Here is an 18465-nt window from a genome sequence, read left to right as displayed (position 1 = left end):
ATAGATTAGATGACATTTACAAGGTTGATTTGATTGCGTTTCGTATTTTAATCAAAGTGTTCCATTGAATTAGTAGTATCCAAAAGAGACGGCCCTTGATTAGCTTTGGATGCATTCTGGCGCCCGTGAGGCAACTACAGATGCTCAAATAATATATATCCTTAAATATGAATATCTAAATACTTCTAAACACAACTCTTTTCTATATTTGCTTCTTTCCGCTCTTCTTCCAGCAATCCTGTTTTTGTAAGCAGAGAATCATAAGAAAAATCTATGTACAAAAATGATAGGATAACAATAAAAAACACAAAAGAGATCTACCAACACCTACTTTCTGTACAAAAATAAAATTTTTCTTATCTTTATAATTTCAGAAATTCATCACAAAATTGGCTTTTAATAAGAAACAGCCCCATGCCAGCCTTAGAAACAGCTGAACTTCTGCCCGCCTGGAGTCACCACCTCAGGATACATACATGTAAAAGCTTAGCCCACTATTTTCCTCTTGTATTCTCATCAAATAAAATGTAATTCCAGTTCTTTCCCATGAGACCCTGTACAACAAAAAACTGTCTGCCTCCGCCATGTCAGTCGATGAGAATGTACGAATTCAGATTAGGAGATTCTGATGACAACAAAGACGAAGATGTACTGATAGTCTCAGAGATTCTAAAGGCCATGGAAGCCTTATATGCAGCCAAATCTGCATTTGACATCAGCACCTGAGCTTTGCTACGAAGTTGTGTCGCATTCTCAGCAGCTCTGCTGACAGCACCTTTTGACTCACGGGCTCTTCGAATTGCCTCTCGATAAGCTGCATCAGGGAAACAATTATCAGAATTTTATTTTTTGCAGACTAGGAAGATAGGTGTGCAAAATCTAAAGCAGAAGATCAGATAGTCAAAGATTTGTTACAGAATAAGATCATATAGAACATAAATATTTATGTCATCCATTGAGCAGAGAAATAAAGAATTATGTCATTCATTGATAAGAAGAGAGGACCCATGAACTATCTTGACAAACATGAAAATTGTGCCAAAACCAAAATTTGAAGAGCTATGAAATACCTACTGACACTGATAAAGCAACTTATGCAAAGCTGGCATGCAATGGTTATATGGCTACTAGAGGAAACTCAGGAAAGCATTCGGAGTATTAATTTGGTCATAAGTTACAGTGTGTTAATGCAATACGAGAAAACAAATACAAAAAACAATCAATGGAAATTTTTACTTATCACTCTAGATTAAAATTATTTTGAGATTAATATATTTCGGAAATGAAAATTCACCTCCAAAAGACATCATTCTAAAAAAAATTCTCTTTTTCCTCTTCTGGATTCTTTTCCTACAACTTACTCTGAAATCTGAAATGTAAAGGAACAGTAAGAATACATAAGCAAAAATGTTTTGATGAATTTTTCATAAATATTTTTACAATTCCTCAAAAGCATGTTCCTGTTTCACAAATAGTTTTTTCCCCTTTTGCTAACCGTCCTCAAGATTATATCTCATAGCTGAAGAATTTATAAGACAAAACAGTCAACCAAGCAGATAGTCTCCCTCCAAATGTAAAACTGGAAATTATTGTTTAAGCAATCAATTCCAGCCACACATCAACAACGGAATGAGTAGGCCTATCCAAGTTAATATGAAAAAAACAAAAGAGCAAAACATAGAGCTAATGAGTATAAAAATCAGGTTCTCATCTTTTGGTTAGACATTTTATGACTTAATTTTTCAGCGAACTGCGTAGAGTTTATCGCGCAGGAGCATCAAAGTTTGTGCAGTTGACTAGACATAACAAATACATTCAAACAGCTTCAAGAGCCTGTCAAGGATCGAGCACTTCTGCACTTTGGCCCTACAAAGTCCCCAAGATCAAGCAGCTGGCTAAGTGTTTTAACCGCCAATGTGCTTCTGTTATGCGACCATTTAGGGAGATCTAGATAGATCCAGGTAGGCCATATGCATTGCCTAGCAGTTCAAAACATTATAACTTCTAGGCTGTTTACGTCGTATTTTACATCATTTTTCTGCTGCAAAATCCAATTATATTTTACGATTTGCATATAAAGCACAATGCATTTAACATTGACACGTTGTTGACCATTAACTCTTTAGCAAGAGAGTGTGTTTCAAACAGAAAAGATTAATTCCCTTTTATTGGGTTAGAATACAGCCAGTTCCTAAATTAATATGAACAAGATCTTTCTTGTGGCCCAAAGTCCACAATTACTATACACTATGCATCAGGCTTGCATCATCTTTGACAATTCAGGCCACTTGTTTTGCAGTCCCAAAGAGCACAAAAACTGTATATTTGCCAGCCATAGATAATTTAATCGTGTCTGGCTTGCAAGATCTACAACATAATCTGCTACCACATATAATCTCCACTAGTTGGCCTCGAGAAGAAGGATGGTATCATGAGATGGTCAAAAGCAAAACATAAATTTGAAGAACTATAATTTCTGGTAAAAATCAAGAAAATTCACTTTATGTCAACACAAAAACCTTTATGCTATATCTGTCAAGTTACATAATATTATTGTGTGCCATGTTTTCTTTAATCTCTTTTGGAATCTCTTTAATTAAAAGTCTTATACGTGTGCATCATAGGTTCAATATATGAACACAAATTAAACCATACAAAAGAAATACTTCAAAGAATGAATATGTGTTTGCATTATCGAAAAGGATTCCAACTATTTGCGTATTGTGAGTGTGTGTATGTGACAATTTGATTTGTAAATGATAGTGTTAAACAATTAAATTATCAACTCAAGGAGCATTACGGTTCAAGAGGCAAATGTTGAGCTCAGGTACAATCTGCTTTAAAGGCCAGCCTCAAAAGAATCACACGGCATGGAGATTTGATATTTTTGTACAGCTAATGAAAACCAACAGCACAACAACAACAAAGCCCAATCGCAAACTTTTGGGGGATCGGCAACAAGAAAAACGTAACTAAATTTCAACTCATGAAGAAATTATGATCTAAATCATTGCTTGCAGCAAATTCATAGTAAATGCAAACGCAAAACATACCCTTAAAGAAAAGCTCTTGCTTCTCTCTCCTAATCTGGTTTTTCCATTCAGCCTGATTCCGTTCAGTCTGACTTTGTCGCCTCTTAAAAGATCGCTTTTTCCGCCAAGATGACTTCCTATTTACCTCTGTTCTTCTCAAGGACAGACCCTGCAAGATGTACATTACATTTATGCTAGTGAATATAACACGGTGGAAGTGCAGAGGTATCAAGAGGTCTACGATTCAGTAAGTAAATACCGAACAAATAAGTGGAGCGGTGTGAAAAAGTGCATGTCATGTGCCTAAAAATGAAGAACAGCTCCAGAAATGTTACTAACAGTTCGACAAATAGTACAATGAATAATGATAGAAAGATGGGGGGAAAGTGATATATTTTAACTGCCAATTTGTAGAAGAGTCATATCCTTACTAACATATCAATTGCCAAATAGTACAATGAATAATGATAGAAGTGATATATTTCAAGAAAGGTCTCTTGCATGATGAAATCCGATAACCAATTCCTTTCAAGATGGAAATGTGATGCTGTTAAGAATCAAAACATTTCTTGATGTCAATATAGCAGTTAAGAACCAAAACAATTCTTGATGTCAATATTACATATTGGACCATCGACAAAGTAGCGTGTGTCCAAATGACTACTGCATAATCTAAAGCCATGAAGCTAGAAAAACATCATAAAAACAACAACAATCTTACATCGATTTTGCAAAGTCAGATAATATGCACTAAACAAAAATCGTAAATCCATTTTGCAGAGTCAGATAATATGCACTGAGTGTTTGTCAACCGGAGAGTAAATGGTCAAAAAATGGAAAGTGGCTCACTTTCTATATTTTCTTGTTTGGCAATTGGAAAGACTAGAAAAGTAAATTGACAGTGGAGGATGCCACATTAACTTTTAACCCTTTCACTTTCTCAAAAACTTCTAAGTGAGAAAGTGGATGGGAAGTGAATTGAGAGGACGGAAAGATAATATTTTATTCCTCCTCTCTAATCTTCCACTTTCTACACCCACTTTTTATCACGCCCCGAATCTGCGGCGGAAATTCATAAAATACGGGGTACGCGACAGCAGCGACCCGTGCACGAGACAAGTCTTATGCACGAGTCAAGCCTGGCAATTCATATCACATAGTTTATTTTCAAATATTCATAAACCTGCTGATGATAGAAATCAGAGCAACTACATATATATATATATATGATCGGTACTTACAGCCCACAAGCTCACCGTTATAAGCATTTTTACAAAACAAAACAAAATGTGCTGAAGGTAACATCAACAAGAAGAGGCTCTCCATATAACGTCTCTCAGCCAAAAGCTCAAATCAAAAGTCGGCTAATAGGAGGCTACGCCGGATCTGAAAAAATATATTTAAAAACAACGGGGTGAGCTAGCGCTCAGTGAGAACATTTCCCACTAGAGTTCCTAAATAACTAACAAAATAGTAATAAGAATAATTCTCAGAAATAACGAATTTTAAATTTTGTATGAGAAGTTCAAGGATAGTAAAATACGATCCAAATATCGTAATATTATCATTTTTAAGAAAGAATACAATAATTGTATTTCCTTTCTCATGTGCAACTGAATAAACTGTGAAATTTCTTGGAATCAAACCTTTTTTGAATCAAGGTAAACATTAAGAAGGATGCAACTGAATAAACTGTGAAATTTCTTGGAATCAAACCTTTTTTGAATCAAGGTAAACATTAAGAAGGAAAAGAACTACTAATTTGTACAAATTCTTGGAATCAAACCTTTTTTGAATCAAGGTAAACATTAAGAAGGAAAAGAACTACTAATTTGTACAAATTCCGAGAATTTCTGTTATCTTAATTTCACAGTCAATTATCAAAATCTTATTTCTCGATGAGTAATTCATGAATGTAAAAGTCACCCCATAGGTCACACTAAGGCTACAAATTTTAGCCCAGTAGCAAGGGAATGCGTAAACCGCATCAGATAACAGATAATTCCCGGGAACAGAATGCACCTAACACTGCCATAGGCTACTGGCCAAATACAGAGAAGCCAGAACAGATTTCAGAAGGGCCAATACAGAAAGGCCAAATAAAGGTGTATTCATCATATGGCAGGCAGAACAAATCCATAGTGGACTATTTGAGGGTTTGAAAACATCAAGCTCACATGTCAAATGAGAAGTACTTTGCATATCAGAATTTGCAGATACTTCAAATGAAATTGACAAGGTAAAACTTCTCATTTCTGTTAAAACAATTTACGGATATTTACTTTGTTCTTTTATCAGATACTAAACCACGAAAAATCTTTGAATCCGTTAACCTGTTGAAATACGTTCCAAATAATACTAAACCACGAAAAATCTTTGAATCCGTTAACCTGTTGAAATACGTTCCAAATATTTCATCAAAAACTTTCAGATATAACAAGTCCACAATTATTTGAAAATTGCATGAGAGCCAAATTTATTTTTTCATATTTTATATAGAAATCAAATTTGCTTTTCATATATCGTACAAGGCTAACATCATATTATAGGATAGACCACAATAGACACAGGTCAAATCTTTAATATACATGAAAAGACATATTATTTACTTATTTATTTCATCACAAGACAAATCAAATATAAAACTCATGTAAATTTCATATTATAAAATACTAGTGAGAAATGAACTCACCTCTAGTGGTCACGACTTTCTCAAAATATTAGTCTCCTGAATATCAACCAGAACCTATAATGTAAGATATATGACTAATTATTAATTCAGAACAAACATATATTATAGGTAAATCAATTCATAATCTAGAGTCTAATAAACTCAAATATAATCAATAATAATTAAATTCTACAATACATATGAGCTTGTTATTAACTTTAGCAATTTAGCAAAATTTTATAACTCTCATATACTAGCTTCTGGACTTTCTAATAATTTACAATAAGACAGGGGGTTATAGGGAATTTATCAAGTCTAAAAATTATTGTTTATTCCTAAGACTGGACTTATTTACAAATTGAGTAAATAACAGGGGTTTAACAGATATTTTCTAGCCAATTTCAACCATAACTCAGTTACTAAGGTCTGTTAGAAATTTTTTTCATGATTTAGGGGCTTAAAGCAAATTTTTCCTCCCTTTATATTAAAAACACCTGATCATCTTCCTCCCTTCTTCGTTTCTTCTTCTTTCGTTCTCTTTTTTTTTCGGTTCCTCCTTCCTTCTTCCTCTGCTCTCTCTCTCTCTTTCTTTTTTTTCCCTTTTTGGTTTTCTTCTCCTCTCCTCTCTCTCTCTCTCTCCCCCCGCCATGGAGGTAGGACGGCGACGAGGAGCCATCGACGACAAGGAGAGGCCGACGGCGGGAACCCCCTCCCCCCCCTAAAAAAAACAAGGTTAGTTTTTTTTCAGTTTATTTCATGCCTCCTAATTACAGAAATTTGCAAACCCTAGATTCTTTATTTCACATTCATAACAATTTAACTCCCTCACTCATTCTAATACAGAAATTTGCAAACCCTAGATTCTTTATTTCACATTCATAACAATTTAACTCCCTCACTCATTCTAATTTGATTCGATTTACTAAGATTTCTATAACAATTCTCTTCTAAATCAAGAAATTAACATAGAAAAGGGTTTATACCTTTGGGTTACTTGAATATTAGATGAAATCCTTTGTTTTCTTGTTCACTGTCTTCTTCCTCTTCTTCTTCTTCTTTTTTTCTGAAATTTTCTTTGATTTTTCCTGTTTTATACTTCCGTTAAAGAGGTGCCAGCCAAACTGTCGAATGAACTTTAGCCACAAAATCATTAACGTGGCAATTAATCAGGGGTTAGGGTAAAATCCCGAAAATACCCTTAATTAATTCCCTAATCTGTAATTAAAAAAATCTCCATTAATCAAGTTTTTTAAGGCACTAAATATCTGGGTTACTACACTCTTCCCTCCTAATAAAAAGTTTCGTCCTCGAAACTTAACATACCTATATCTCGAAGAGCTCTGGATATCTCTCTCGCATAGAATCTTCAGTTTCCCAAGTAGCTTCTCTTTCAAAGTGATTCTTCCACTGAACTTTCACATATTTGATTATTCGGTGTCTAAGTACTTGTTCTATAAATCCACCATACGTTCTGGTCTTTCCTCATAGGTCAAATCTGGCTTAAGCTCCACTGGAGACAACTCAACGATCTCATTTGGATCTCGGATGAACTTCCGAAGCATCGATATGTGAAATACATCGTGTATTCCAGACAGGGCTGGTGGTAATGCTAATCTGTACGCCACTGGACCAATACGCTCTAGAATTTCAAAAGGACCAATGAATCTCGGGCTTAACTTCCCTTGGATTCCAAATCTTTTCACTCCTCGGGTAGGCGAAACCTTTAAGAAAACATGATCGCCTACTTGAAATTCCAATTCTCTTCTTCTTCGATCAGCATAACTCTTCTGACGACTTTGTGCTGTGCGAAGACGTTATCGAACTAATTAAATTTTATCAATTGCTTGTTGTACCAATTCTGGTCCAAGAAGTTTCCTTTCTCCAACATCATCCCAATGAATAGGAGACCTACACTTCCTTCCATAAAGAAGTTCATATGGTGTCATCTGAATGCTAGCTTGGTAGCTATTATTATATGCAAACTCGGCCAAAGGTAGATAATCTTCCCACGATCCTTTCATATCCAGAACACATCTCAACATATCTTCTAGTGTTTGAATTGTCCATTCTGATTGGTCATCTGTCTGTGGATGATAAGGTGAGCTGAAATTTAGTTTAGTCTGCAGAGCTCTATGCACACTTTTCCAGTATTCTGATGTGAACCGAGGGTCTCGGTCAGAAACTATTGATATTGGTACACCATGTAACCTTACTATCTCATTAATGTACATCTTAGTCAGCTTTTCTAATGAAAATTTTATATTGATAGGTAAAAAGTGTGCTGACTTTGTCAACCGGTCAACAATTACCCATATTGCATCATTCTTTCTCAAGGATTTTGGAAGGCCAGTGACGAAATCCATGGTGATATTTTCCCATTTCCACATTGGTATGTCCAAGTTATGGACTAATCCAGCTGGTCTTTGGTGCTTAGCCTTTACTTGCTGGCAAGTAAAACATTCTACAATATAGGTGGCAATTTTCTTCTTTATATTGTTCCACCAATACATTTCCTTCAGGTCTTTATACATTTTTGTTGATCCAGGGTGCATAGTATACAGAGAGTGATGTGCCTCTTTTAGTATTTTTTTTCTTTATCTCTGGTATGTTAGGCACACAAACTCTAGTTCCAAATCTCAATGACCCATCTTTATGTATCTTAAATTCTCCTCGAGCGCCTTCTTCCACATCTTTCTTTATCTTCAACAGTTGAGGATCATTCTGCTGGTTTGCTTTAATTTCATCTAGCAAAGAAGGTTGTATTATCATATTTGTTAATTTAACTCTAATTTGGTAGATTCTAATTTTAATTCCAGTACGGTCCAAGTCCTCCAATATTTTTCTTTGAGAAGTAATTAGGCAAGCTAAATTGCATGAATTCTTACGGCTCAAGGCATCAGCAACAACATTTGCCTTGCTAGGGTGATAATGGATGGTCATATCATAATCTTTCAGAAGCTCTAACCATCTTCTTTACCGTAAATTCAACTCCTTCTGGGTAAATATATATTTCAAACTCTTGTGATCAGTATATATTTCACAATGTACTCCATATAAATAATGTCTCCAAATTTTGAGAGCAAACACTACTGTCGCTAACTCAAGATCATGAGTGGGATAGTTTTGTTCATAAGGCTTTAACTGCCTTGAAGCATATGCTATGACTTTTCCATTTTGCATAAGTACACATCTCAGTCCTCTTCTAGAGGCATCACTATAGATAGCAAAGCCTGAGTCTCCACTAGGTAATGCAAGTATTGGAGCAGACACTAATCGACTTTTTAGCTCTTGAAAGCTTTTCTCACATTCTTCTGACCAAATAAATTTAACTCCCTTCTGAGTAAGACGAGTTAAAGGCGAAGCAATACGTGAGAATCCCTCCACAAATTTTCTATAGTAACCAGCCATACCAAGAAAGCTACGGATCTCCGTCACAGTAGTCGGTCTATCCCATTTAACAATAGCTTTTACTTTTTCAGGGTCCACAGAAATCCCTTCCTTAGAGATGACATGCCCAAGAAATGCTACCTCCTTCAACCAGAATTCACATTTTTTAAGTTTCGCATACGGTTGTTCTCTCTTTAATGTGTGCAACACCTTTCTCAAGTGCTCTTCATGTTCTTTACTTCTTGAGTATATCAGAATATCATCAATAAATACCACAACAAACTGATCTAAGAAATGTTTAAATATCCTGTTCATAAGATCCATAAATGTTGCAGGTGCATTTGTGAGCCCGCTCATAATGACCATAGCGGGTTCGAAATACAGTCTTTGGCACATCTTCTGGCTTAATCTTTAATTGATAGTAACCAGAACGGAGATCAATCTTAGAAAATATCTGAGCTCCTTGTAATTGATCAAATAGATCATCAATTCTCGGTAATGGGTACTTGTTTCGAATGGTTACTTTATTCAACTCACGGAAGTCAATACATAGTCTCATACTTCCATCTTTCTTCTTCACAAATAACACTGGTGCACCCCAGGGTGACACACTCGGCCGAATGAAGCCTTTATCTAAAAGTTCTTGTAGTTGTATCTTGAGTTCTCTCAATTGCAGGAGCCATTCGATAAGGAGCTTATGAAAAGTATTCGTGACCAGGTACAGGTCCCAATTAAAAATTCAACATCTGGGGGTATTCCTGGAAGTTCATCTGGAAATACCTCTGGAAATTCTCGGACAATTGGTATTTCTTCCAAGCTTGGTTTTCCATCATCAACCATCTCAACTGAAGCCAAATAACCTATACATCCATTCCTCAGCGCTCGATGTGCTTTAAGGGCTGATATGATTTTTAAGGGTTGTTGAGACTTTCCGCTCTCAAAACAAAATTCGGGTTGGCCAGGAAATTTAAATACTACTTTCTTTTCTCGACATAAAATAGAAGCATGATTTAAAGATAACCAATCCATCCCCAATATGATATCGAAATCATGCATTTCTAGCATCATTAATTCTACGGGGAGTTCCTTGTCGAGAATATAAATTTTACCCCTACAACCTTGAGTTGATACTAATATGCTACCTCCAGGTGTACTAACAAGCAATTCTTGTTGTAGGGTATCACATGGAAATTTGTTTCTCTTAACAAACTGTGCAGCAATAAAGGAATGCGATGCACCAGAATCAAATAGTACTCGAGCAGGAACTGACGCAAAAGTTAGCGTACCTGTCACCACATCTTTATTTGCTTCTGCTTCCTTCTCGGTTAGAGAATAAACTCGGGCCTTAGCTTGAGGATGTTTGTTCCCACCACTGGACTGGCTAGGCTGGAAGGTATTCCGAGATGGTTGTTGTCGGGGACAATTTGCTATCTTGTGATCTTTCTGACCACATCTCAAACAAGCTCCGGTATTTCTCCAACAATTTTTCGCTTCATGCCCCAGTTTATGACAAACATCACATCTTAAAGTTTTCTGGTTAGGAAATTGCTCCTCTCTGCGTCCAAAATTCTGCTTTTTGTTTCTCCAATTAAACCGCTTCTTTGGGTAGGAGTTGCTCGTCTCATTCTTTGGCTTTGTATCAATTTCATTTTTCTCAATTAACAATGCCTTCTTTAGCACTTCTCCATATGTAGGGAGTTCAAATGCACTGACCGTCTTTCGGATGTCCAGTCTAAGCCCTTCCTCGAAGCGACGAGCTCTATCTTCCTCATTACCCAACAAGTGAATGGCAAACTTTGATAGATAAGTGAACTCCTCTTCATATTCAGCTACTGTCTTATCACCTTCCTCCAATTTTTGAAACTCACGTTCTTTTTGTTTGCGAACAGTTGAAGGAAAATACTTTTCATAAAAAATCTTTTTAAACTCCCCCCATGATAACTTGTATGCTTTCTCTCCCAACGTCCTGACCTGCATTTGCCACCACCCGTAAGCGCGGTCTTTTAACATGTATACTGCATAATCAACCTTCTCCTCTTCAGGGCATTTCATGTATGTGAAGACCTTCTCCATTTCTGTGATCCAATGCTCAGCAATCATGGGATCAGTTGTTCCCTCAAAACTGAGTGGAGATAGTTTCTTGAATTCTTCCATGCCACTTCTTAATTTTGGGTGCTCCTCATTTTGACCATTCGTCCGACTACGATCAATTTGATCTTGTTGTCTGGTGACTACAGTTGTCACCGCTTGCAGCAGATCCATCAACGCATTGTTGTCTATTGAGTTTCCAGAGGTGGATGCACGAGCGATTCTAGATCTCATCATTTCACCTATCGTCTGATTTAGATCCCTATCTCCGTTAGGAGGGGTTTGCTCATTACCTGAAGTCATAGCTTCCTATAAATAATAAAATATTTCAGTCAACTATTATACAGGGAGAAATTCCTAAGTCAGTCACATATATGCAATTTAAGTAATTAGGAACTCAGTCATTACTCAACATAATAACACAAATCAGTATTTACAAACCAAAAGTATATTATTAATATTTAACTTTTTAGTTCATACACATATCTGAGTATATGGGTTTATATATACATATTTTCTACCAAAAATGTCCTACATAAACCAAAAGAGTAACTATGAAAACCCATATACTGATATTACAAAATTGCCCTAACAGTTATGCTCTATTTCCCTGAGGAAGAGGAGCTGCTGGAACTAGACTTCTCCTCAGTTGGTTCAGTCTCCTCTGAGTCTTGGCTATCAACAAAATTGGACATCGGATCTGGATCTATGCCGCTAGTCCCTCATCCTTCAAGGTCGAGGTCTGGACCAATGCCTAGGCTACTCGACTCACCCACAGAGGGGGCAAGTCTCTGGTCATCACTAGGAATCTGGGCTACAAGGGACTCCTTGTCAGAGGGATCAGATGAAATCATAATAATTTCTAAAGGTGATGACTCAATTGGAACAACTTCTACCACGATATCCTCATCCTCAGCATGTTCAAGCTCAGACTCTGATGAATTTATCATAACAACTTCTACTGGTTCGACCTCCGGTGAGTCGGGGGTCATATGGTTAGTCATTATCACGTTCGAATCAGTTTCATCGGAAGTGTATCCCCAGTCTCTCAGGCTGGGTTCCCACGAGCTATCTACGGAAATTATAGGGCTGGACATGGTAGATGACGAATTGGAAGATGAATTGGTTCCGGACATCCTACAAAAGGGGAACCATCCATCAGCTTACTGAGGAAAGAGGACAAAGTGAAATAAAATAAGCATCTAAGCACTCCTTAACAACCCTAAAAGGATTTACTATAAAATATTTATATGCATACATATATACACGTATGTATACAGACATATATATCACGTAATTGATCCATACGCTAACACTCATCTAGCGCATATAATATATGATAGCGTGTCCTACAAGGTTTCTAACGTCAAAACCTAGGCTCTGATACCACCTTACTGTCACGCCCCGAATCTGCAGCGGAAATTCATAAAATACGGGGTATGCGACAGCAGCGACTCGTGCACGAGACAAGTCTTATGCACGAGTCAAGCTTGGCAATTCATATCACATAGTTTATTTTCAAATATTCATAAACCTACTGATGATAGAAATCAGAGCAACTATATATATATATGATCGGTACTTACAGCCCACAAGCTCACCGTTATAAGCATTTTTACAAAACAAAACAAAATGTGCTGAAGGTAACATCAACAAGAAGAGGCTATCCATATAATGTCTCTCAGCCAAAAGCTCAAATCAAAAGTCGGCTAATAGGAGGCTACGCCGGATCTGAAAAAAAAATATTTAAAAACAACGGGTTGAGCTAGCGCTCAGTGAGAATATTTTCCACTAGAGTTCCTAGATAACTAACAAAATAGTAATAAGAATAATTCTCAGAAATAACGAATTTCAAATTTTGCATGAGAAGTTCAAGGATAGTAAAATATGATCCAAATATCGTAATATTGTCATTTTTAAGAAAGAATACAACAATTGTATTTCATTTCTCATGTGCAACTGAATAAACTGTGAAATTTCTTGGAATCAAACCCTTTTTGAATCAAGGTAAACATTAAGAAGGAAAAGAACTACTAATTTGTACAAAATCCGAGAATTTCTGTTTTCTTAATTTCACAGTCAATTATCAGAATCTTATTTCTCGATGAGTAATTCATGAATGTAAAAGTCACCCCATAGGTCACACTAAGGCTACGAATTTTAACCCAGTAACAAGGGAATGCGTAAACCGCATCAGATAACAGATAATTCCCGGGAACAGAATGCACCTAACACTGCCATAGGCTACTGGCCAAATACAGAGGGGTCAGAACAGATTTCAGAAGGGCCAATACAGAAGGACCAAGGCCAATACAGAAGGGCCAAATAAAGGTGCATTCACCATATGGCAGGCAGAACAAATCCATAGTGGACTATTTGAGGGTTTGAAAACATCAAGCTCACATGTCAAATGAGAAGTACTTTGCATATCAGAATTTGCAGATACTTCAAATGAAATTGACAAGGTAAAACTTCTCATTTCTGTTAAAACAGTTTACGGATATTTACTTTTTTCTTTTATCAGATACTAAATCACGAAAAATCTTTGAATCCGTTAACCTATTGAAATACGTTCCAAATATTTCATAAAAAACTTTTAGATATAACAAGTCCACAATTATTTGAAAATTGCATGAGAGCCAAATTTATTTTTTCATATTTTATATAGAAATTAAATTTGCTTTTCATATATCGTACAAGGCTAACATCATATTATAGGATAGACCACAATAGACACAGGTCAAATCTTTAATATACATGAAAAGACATATTATTTACTTATTTAATAAAACTCATGTAATTTAATATTATAAAAATACTAGTGAGAAATGAACTCACCTCTAGTGGTCACGACTTTCTCAAAATATTAGTCTCCCGAATATCAACCAGAACCTATAATGTAAGATTTATGACTAATTATTAATTCAGAACAAACATATATTATAGGTAAATCAATTCATAATCTAGAGTCTAATAAACTCAAATATAATCAATAATAATTAAATTCTACAATACATATGAGCTTGTTATTAACTTTAGCAATTTAGCAAAATTTTATAACTCTCATATACTAGCTTCTGGACTTTCTAATAATTTACGATAATACAGGGGGTTATAGGGAATTTATCAAGTCTAAAAATTATTGTTTATTCCTAAGACTAGATTTATTTACAAATTGAGTAAATAACAGGGGTTTAACAGATATTTTCCAGCCAATTTCAACCATAACCCATAACTCAGTTACTAAGGTCTGTTAGAAATTTTTTTCATGATTTAGGGGCTTAAAGCAAATTTTTCCTCCCTTTATATTAAAAACACCTGATCATCTTCCTCCCTTCTTGGTTTCTTCTTCTTTCGTTCTCTTTTTTTTTTCTTCGGTTCCTCCTTTCTCTGCTCTCTCTCTTTTTTTTTCCTTTTTGGTTTTCTTCTCCTCTCCTCTCCTCTCTCTCTCTCTCTCTCTCTCTCTCTCTCTCCCCCCGCCATGGAGGTAGGACGGCGACGAGGAGCCATCGACGACAAGGAGAGGCCGACGGCGGGAGGCCCCCCCCCCAAAAAAAAAAAAAGGTTAGTTTTTTTTTTTCAGTTTATGTGAAGCCTCCTAATCACAGAAATTTGCAAACCCTAGATTCTTTATTTCACATTCATAACAATTTAACTCCCTCACTCATTCTAATTTGATTCGATTTACTAAGATTTCTATAACAATTCTCTTCTAAATCAAGAAATTAACATAGAAAAGGGTTTATACCTTTGGGTTACTTGAATATTAGATGAAATCCTCTGTTTTCTTGTTCACTGTCTTCTTCCTCTTCTTCTTCTTCTTCTTTTTTTTCTGAAATTTTCTTTGATTTTTCCTGTTTTATACTTCCGTTAAAGAGGTGTCGGCCAAACTGTCGAATGAACTTTAGCCACAAAATCATTAACGTGGCAATTAATCAGGGGTTAGGGTAAAATCCCGAAAATACCCTTAATTAATTCCCTAATCTGTAATTAAAAAAAACTCCATTAATCAAGTTTTTTTAAGGCACTAAATATCTGGGTTACTACACTTTTCACTCTCCGATTTCCATAACAACCAAACATTACGTATAAGAAAAGAGATGCCCATTAATTGTCACATCAACTTTCTTATATTTTTATCATCCAAACAAGATTTATAAATAGAAAGTCATGATAAATACTTTCTCTTCATCTGTAGTCCCATTTACTTCCGGTTATCAAACAACCAATAAGGCAAAGCATTTAATTTTAGAAAGTTCAATATTAAAGTATGCATCGGGATGCTTCACATAGCAAAAAGGATATGCACCATCCATAAATTAATTTATTAATCGTAAATGGTAAAAATAACAAAATTTTCACCCTAAATATTTAGGACCGACTACACAAATCATATTCTTCTTTTTCGTTTGAGCAATGGTTTATCCTCAATTAAAGTTAACCATTATCATTTTTGTTTGATTGCTTCCACCTACGTGATCTTTATCCTCCTAGATTTTATCATTAATTATAGTTTTATTCTTGATGTACATAAAGCTGAATGTATTCTCAGACACTCATTTCTTTCTTAACCTCTGCTCAACTGCTTCCTTAGTATTATAACCTTCTCGAAAGTTTAGTCAAGCCTCTAATCCCAAATCTGCAAGACATTATGAACTCTAACAGGAATATTATACATCCTATTTCTTTCGAGCATTCTTAACCTCACTAATCTCGCTTCTATCATGCATTATGTCATTATGTTGTTAGATGCTTCATATGTTTCCCCTGTTTAGTTATTGTTAAATTTTTCAACATAACTCCACCTCTCTTTAATGACGTCATCAGTCACTAAAACACTATGATCTCCAGACTTGATAGTTGATACATCTAACATTTCTCAAGTCTACTCTTTCTTTATATCATCTCGATGAACTTATATTTATATATCCTCTCCCTCCTAAACTCTAGTTTTTTCTGTGTATTCTTATAAGCCTTGTATTTAGTTTAACTAACTGCTCCTTTGCTTTCTTCTTTTTCTGTTCCTATATTCACATCAATGTTTATCAGATAATCTCTTAGCTTAATTACTTTATGAACTAAAAGCATGTCTTCACTCAGAAAAACATAAAAAAGCATATCCAGCTTACTGCCTTATAAGAGAATTCCCAACCTTTAAAAAAACATCAAACCATGATAATGGATTGAAAGCAAGAGATTTAATTGGCATGTCGCTTTTACCTGAAATACCCTGGCAATTGGCCCACGCTTTTGTTTCCTTCTCTTTAGCCAGTAACTATATACAGCAGATACCGCATCCCTTCTTCCAAACTCTTGTAAAAGATCCAATGCCTTCTCCTTGTCAAAAGCATCATCTCGACAGCAATATGCAATTTTTTCCAAAGCAAATATTACTCTCTCAAAATTTTCTTCGGAGACAAAACTTGGACCACCACCTTCCGCATCTGACAATCTAGAATTTAATTTTTGTAACCACTCCTCATCTGCCACATCCATATTATAATAGGAAATTGCACTTGCTACAGCTCTTCCAACTTCATCCTCTGTACTACGAATGTATGTGTCAGGTTGTACGAAGGAAGGAACAACGTCAACCTCATAACCAGAAACTTCTTTGACCCCTGGAATAGGAACTGTCTTCACAAAAGCAAGTGAAGTATTGCGATCCCTGCATTCTTTGTGCAACTCTTTGAAGATGTGCCAATCAAGCTTCTCACAGAACTCAAGCTTCCACTTTTCATCTCCACTCCAGATATAGGCATGAGTGTATTTATTGACAGTGCAAAGCTTCAGATCTTGAGGCTTGTACAGGAATCTCATCACATTCTCTCTCTTCACTGCGAGAACCCACTCTTGAGAGCCTGACATTTCAAGCATAACTTGGGCCCCATCTTCACGCCAACCTTTTTCTGTATCAGTGACCAAGATGTTCACGTTGCAGCATGCCGAGTCAATATTCTGCCTCACCTGTGCCAAGGCCAACCTCACCTCCTTTACTTCATCGATTGAGGTCTTCATCCCTACTGACTTTCTTAGCATTGAAGAAGATCCAGGGAATGAAGCAATGACATTTTCCTCTCTACCGTTTAATAAGTCAGGACTGGGAGAATTAAGGGGTATCACACTGACAGGGGGCACTGCAAAGTCGCGTATCCTGGAAGAAATAGGTGATATCTTCTGAGTGGAGCCAAGTGAACCAAAACTTCGCTTAGTTTTCGTCAATGTACTTCTCTTTCTCTGAAGTTTCCGGAGCTCAGCACCATGTATGATAACTGACTTCTGTGAACCCAGCAAAGAAGTGACTGCAAGAGTAGGCAGTTTATCCATCTTCACAGCAGCAGTCTCAGAAACTGTAAAATCAGTGCCTGAAAACCCCGTCTCTGAAGGAATATCATCACCACAAAAATGTTCTTCACACAGAGCAACAACCAAAGAATTTCCAGTCATGGCTACCAAATGTTTTGAACCAAGATTACTGGAGAGATATTGGGAACCAAGAATTGTAGTTGCATATAAGTACTTGAAATATGAAGGGATTGCAGAATAATCAATAGATAACAGGGGAACAAACTCTCTGCCACCGTGAATCTTACAGAATCCACCTCCAGACACAGAGTATCTATCAAGAATTCTCTAAACAAGAAAACATCACAGGCATGTTACTAAAAGGAAAGCCAGTTCTTGAAATGCTAAATAATAATAATAATAATAATAATAATAAAAGAACTTACATTTTGCTGATGCCGAACGGGTAAGAAATGGATGCCATTCCTAGAGAAAACACTGCATATGGATGCTCTTGAAAGCAATAAAGTGAGTTTCATTAGCCCAACTCTTTCTTTCCTCAGCCAGTTCATCACTGAAACAAGAAGACCCTCAAACCGATCGGAACTACGAACAACAGATGAATCCACAAGCGCAACAAGGACCACTGAATCACAATCCAATCCAGTCCAAAGATCACTATCCAAGATTCCAACTTTCTCAAATATGGGGAGCCCAGTGACTCTTTTGGAAGAATCACCTATGATTTGGCCATATTTTGATAATCTTTGAACAAAATTTTGCTGCTTGCGCTTGAAAACGGTCCCAAATTCGTGATCTTGGACATCATTAGACGTTAATCTCCGCCTCTTTTGACTGTGAACTTCCCCAGTCAACTTCTTGGCCTCAACTCTATTCTCAGGCTCTCGTCTCTTTTCCTTTCCCTTCGAGCACTGCTTCAGATTCCGTCCGTCGCCCGTAGCGAGCGCGAACTGCTTCCCCGATCTATGGACTCTTGCAGGA

General features: G+C 36.3%; 1 protein-coding gene across 1 annotated transcript; it reads right to left on the bottom strand.

Annotated features, from left to right (window-relative positions):
• LOC109837056 lies at positions 216-18459 on the bottom strand. The gene is made up of 4 exons (XM_020405138.1): positions 17910-18459; positions 16399-17811; positions 3054-3201; positions 216-814 (listed from the first exon to the last, which is right to left on the bottom strand). Exons 1-4 carry the CDS (start codon positions 18033-18035, stop codon positions 588-590), a joined length of 1914 nt encoding a protein of 637 aa, XP_020260727.1. The 5' UTR covers positions 18036-18459; the 3' UTR covers positions 216-587.

Source organism: Asparagus officinalis, chromosome 4 (assembly GCF_001876935.1).
Source record: "Asparagus officinalis chromosome 4, Aspof.V1, whole genome shotgun sequence".
Classification (NCBI taxonomy): Eukaryota; Viridiplantae; Streptophyta; class Magnoliopsida; order Asparagales; family Asparagaceae; genus Asparagus; species Asparagus officinalis.
Note: the sequence above shows the minus strand (reverse complement) of the source record. Positions and strands in the feature narration are given on the sequence as shown.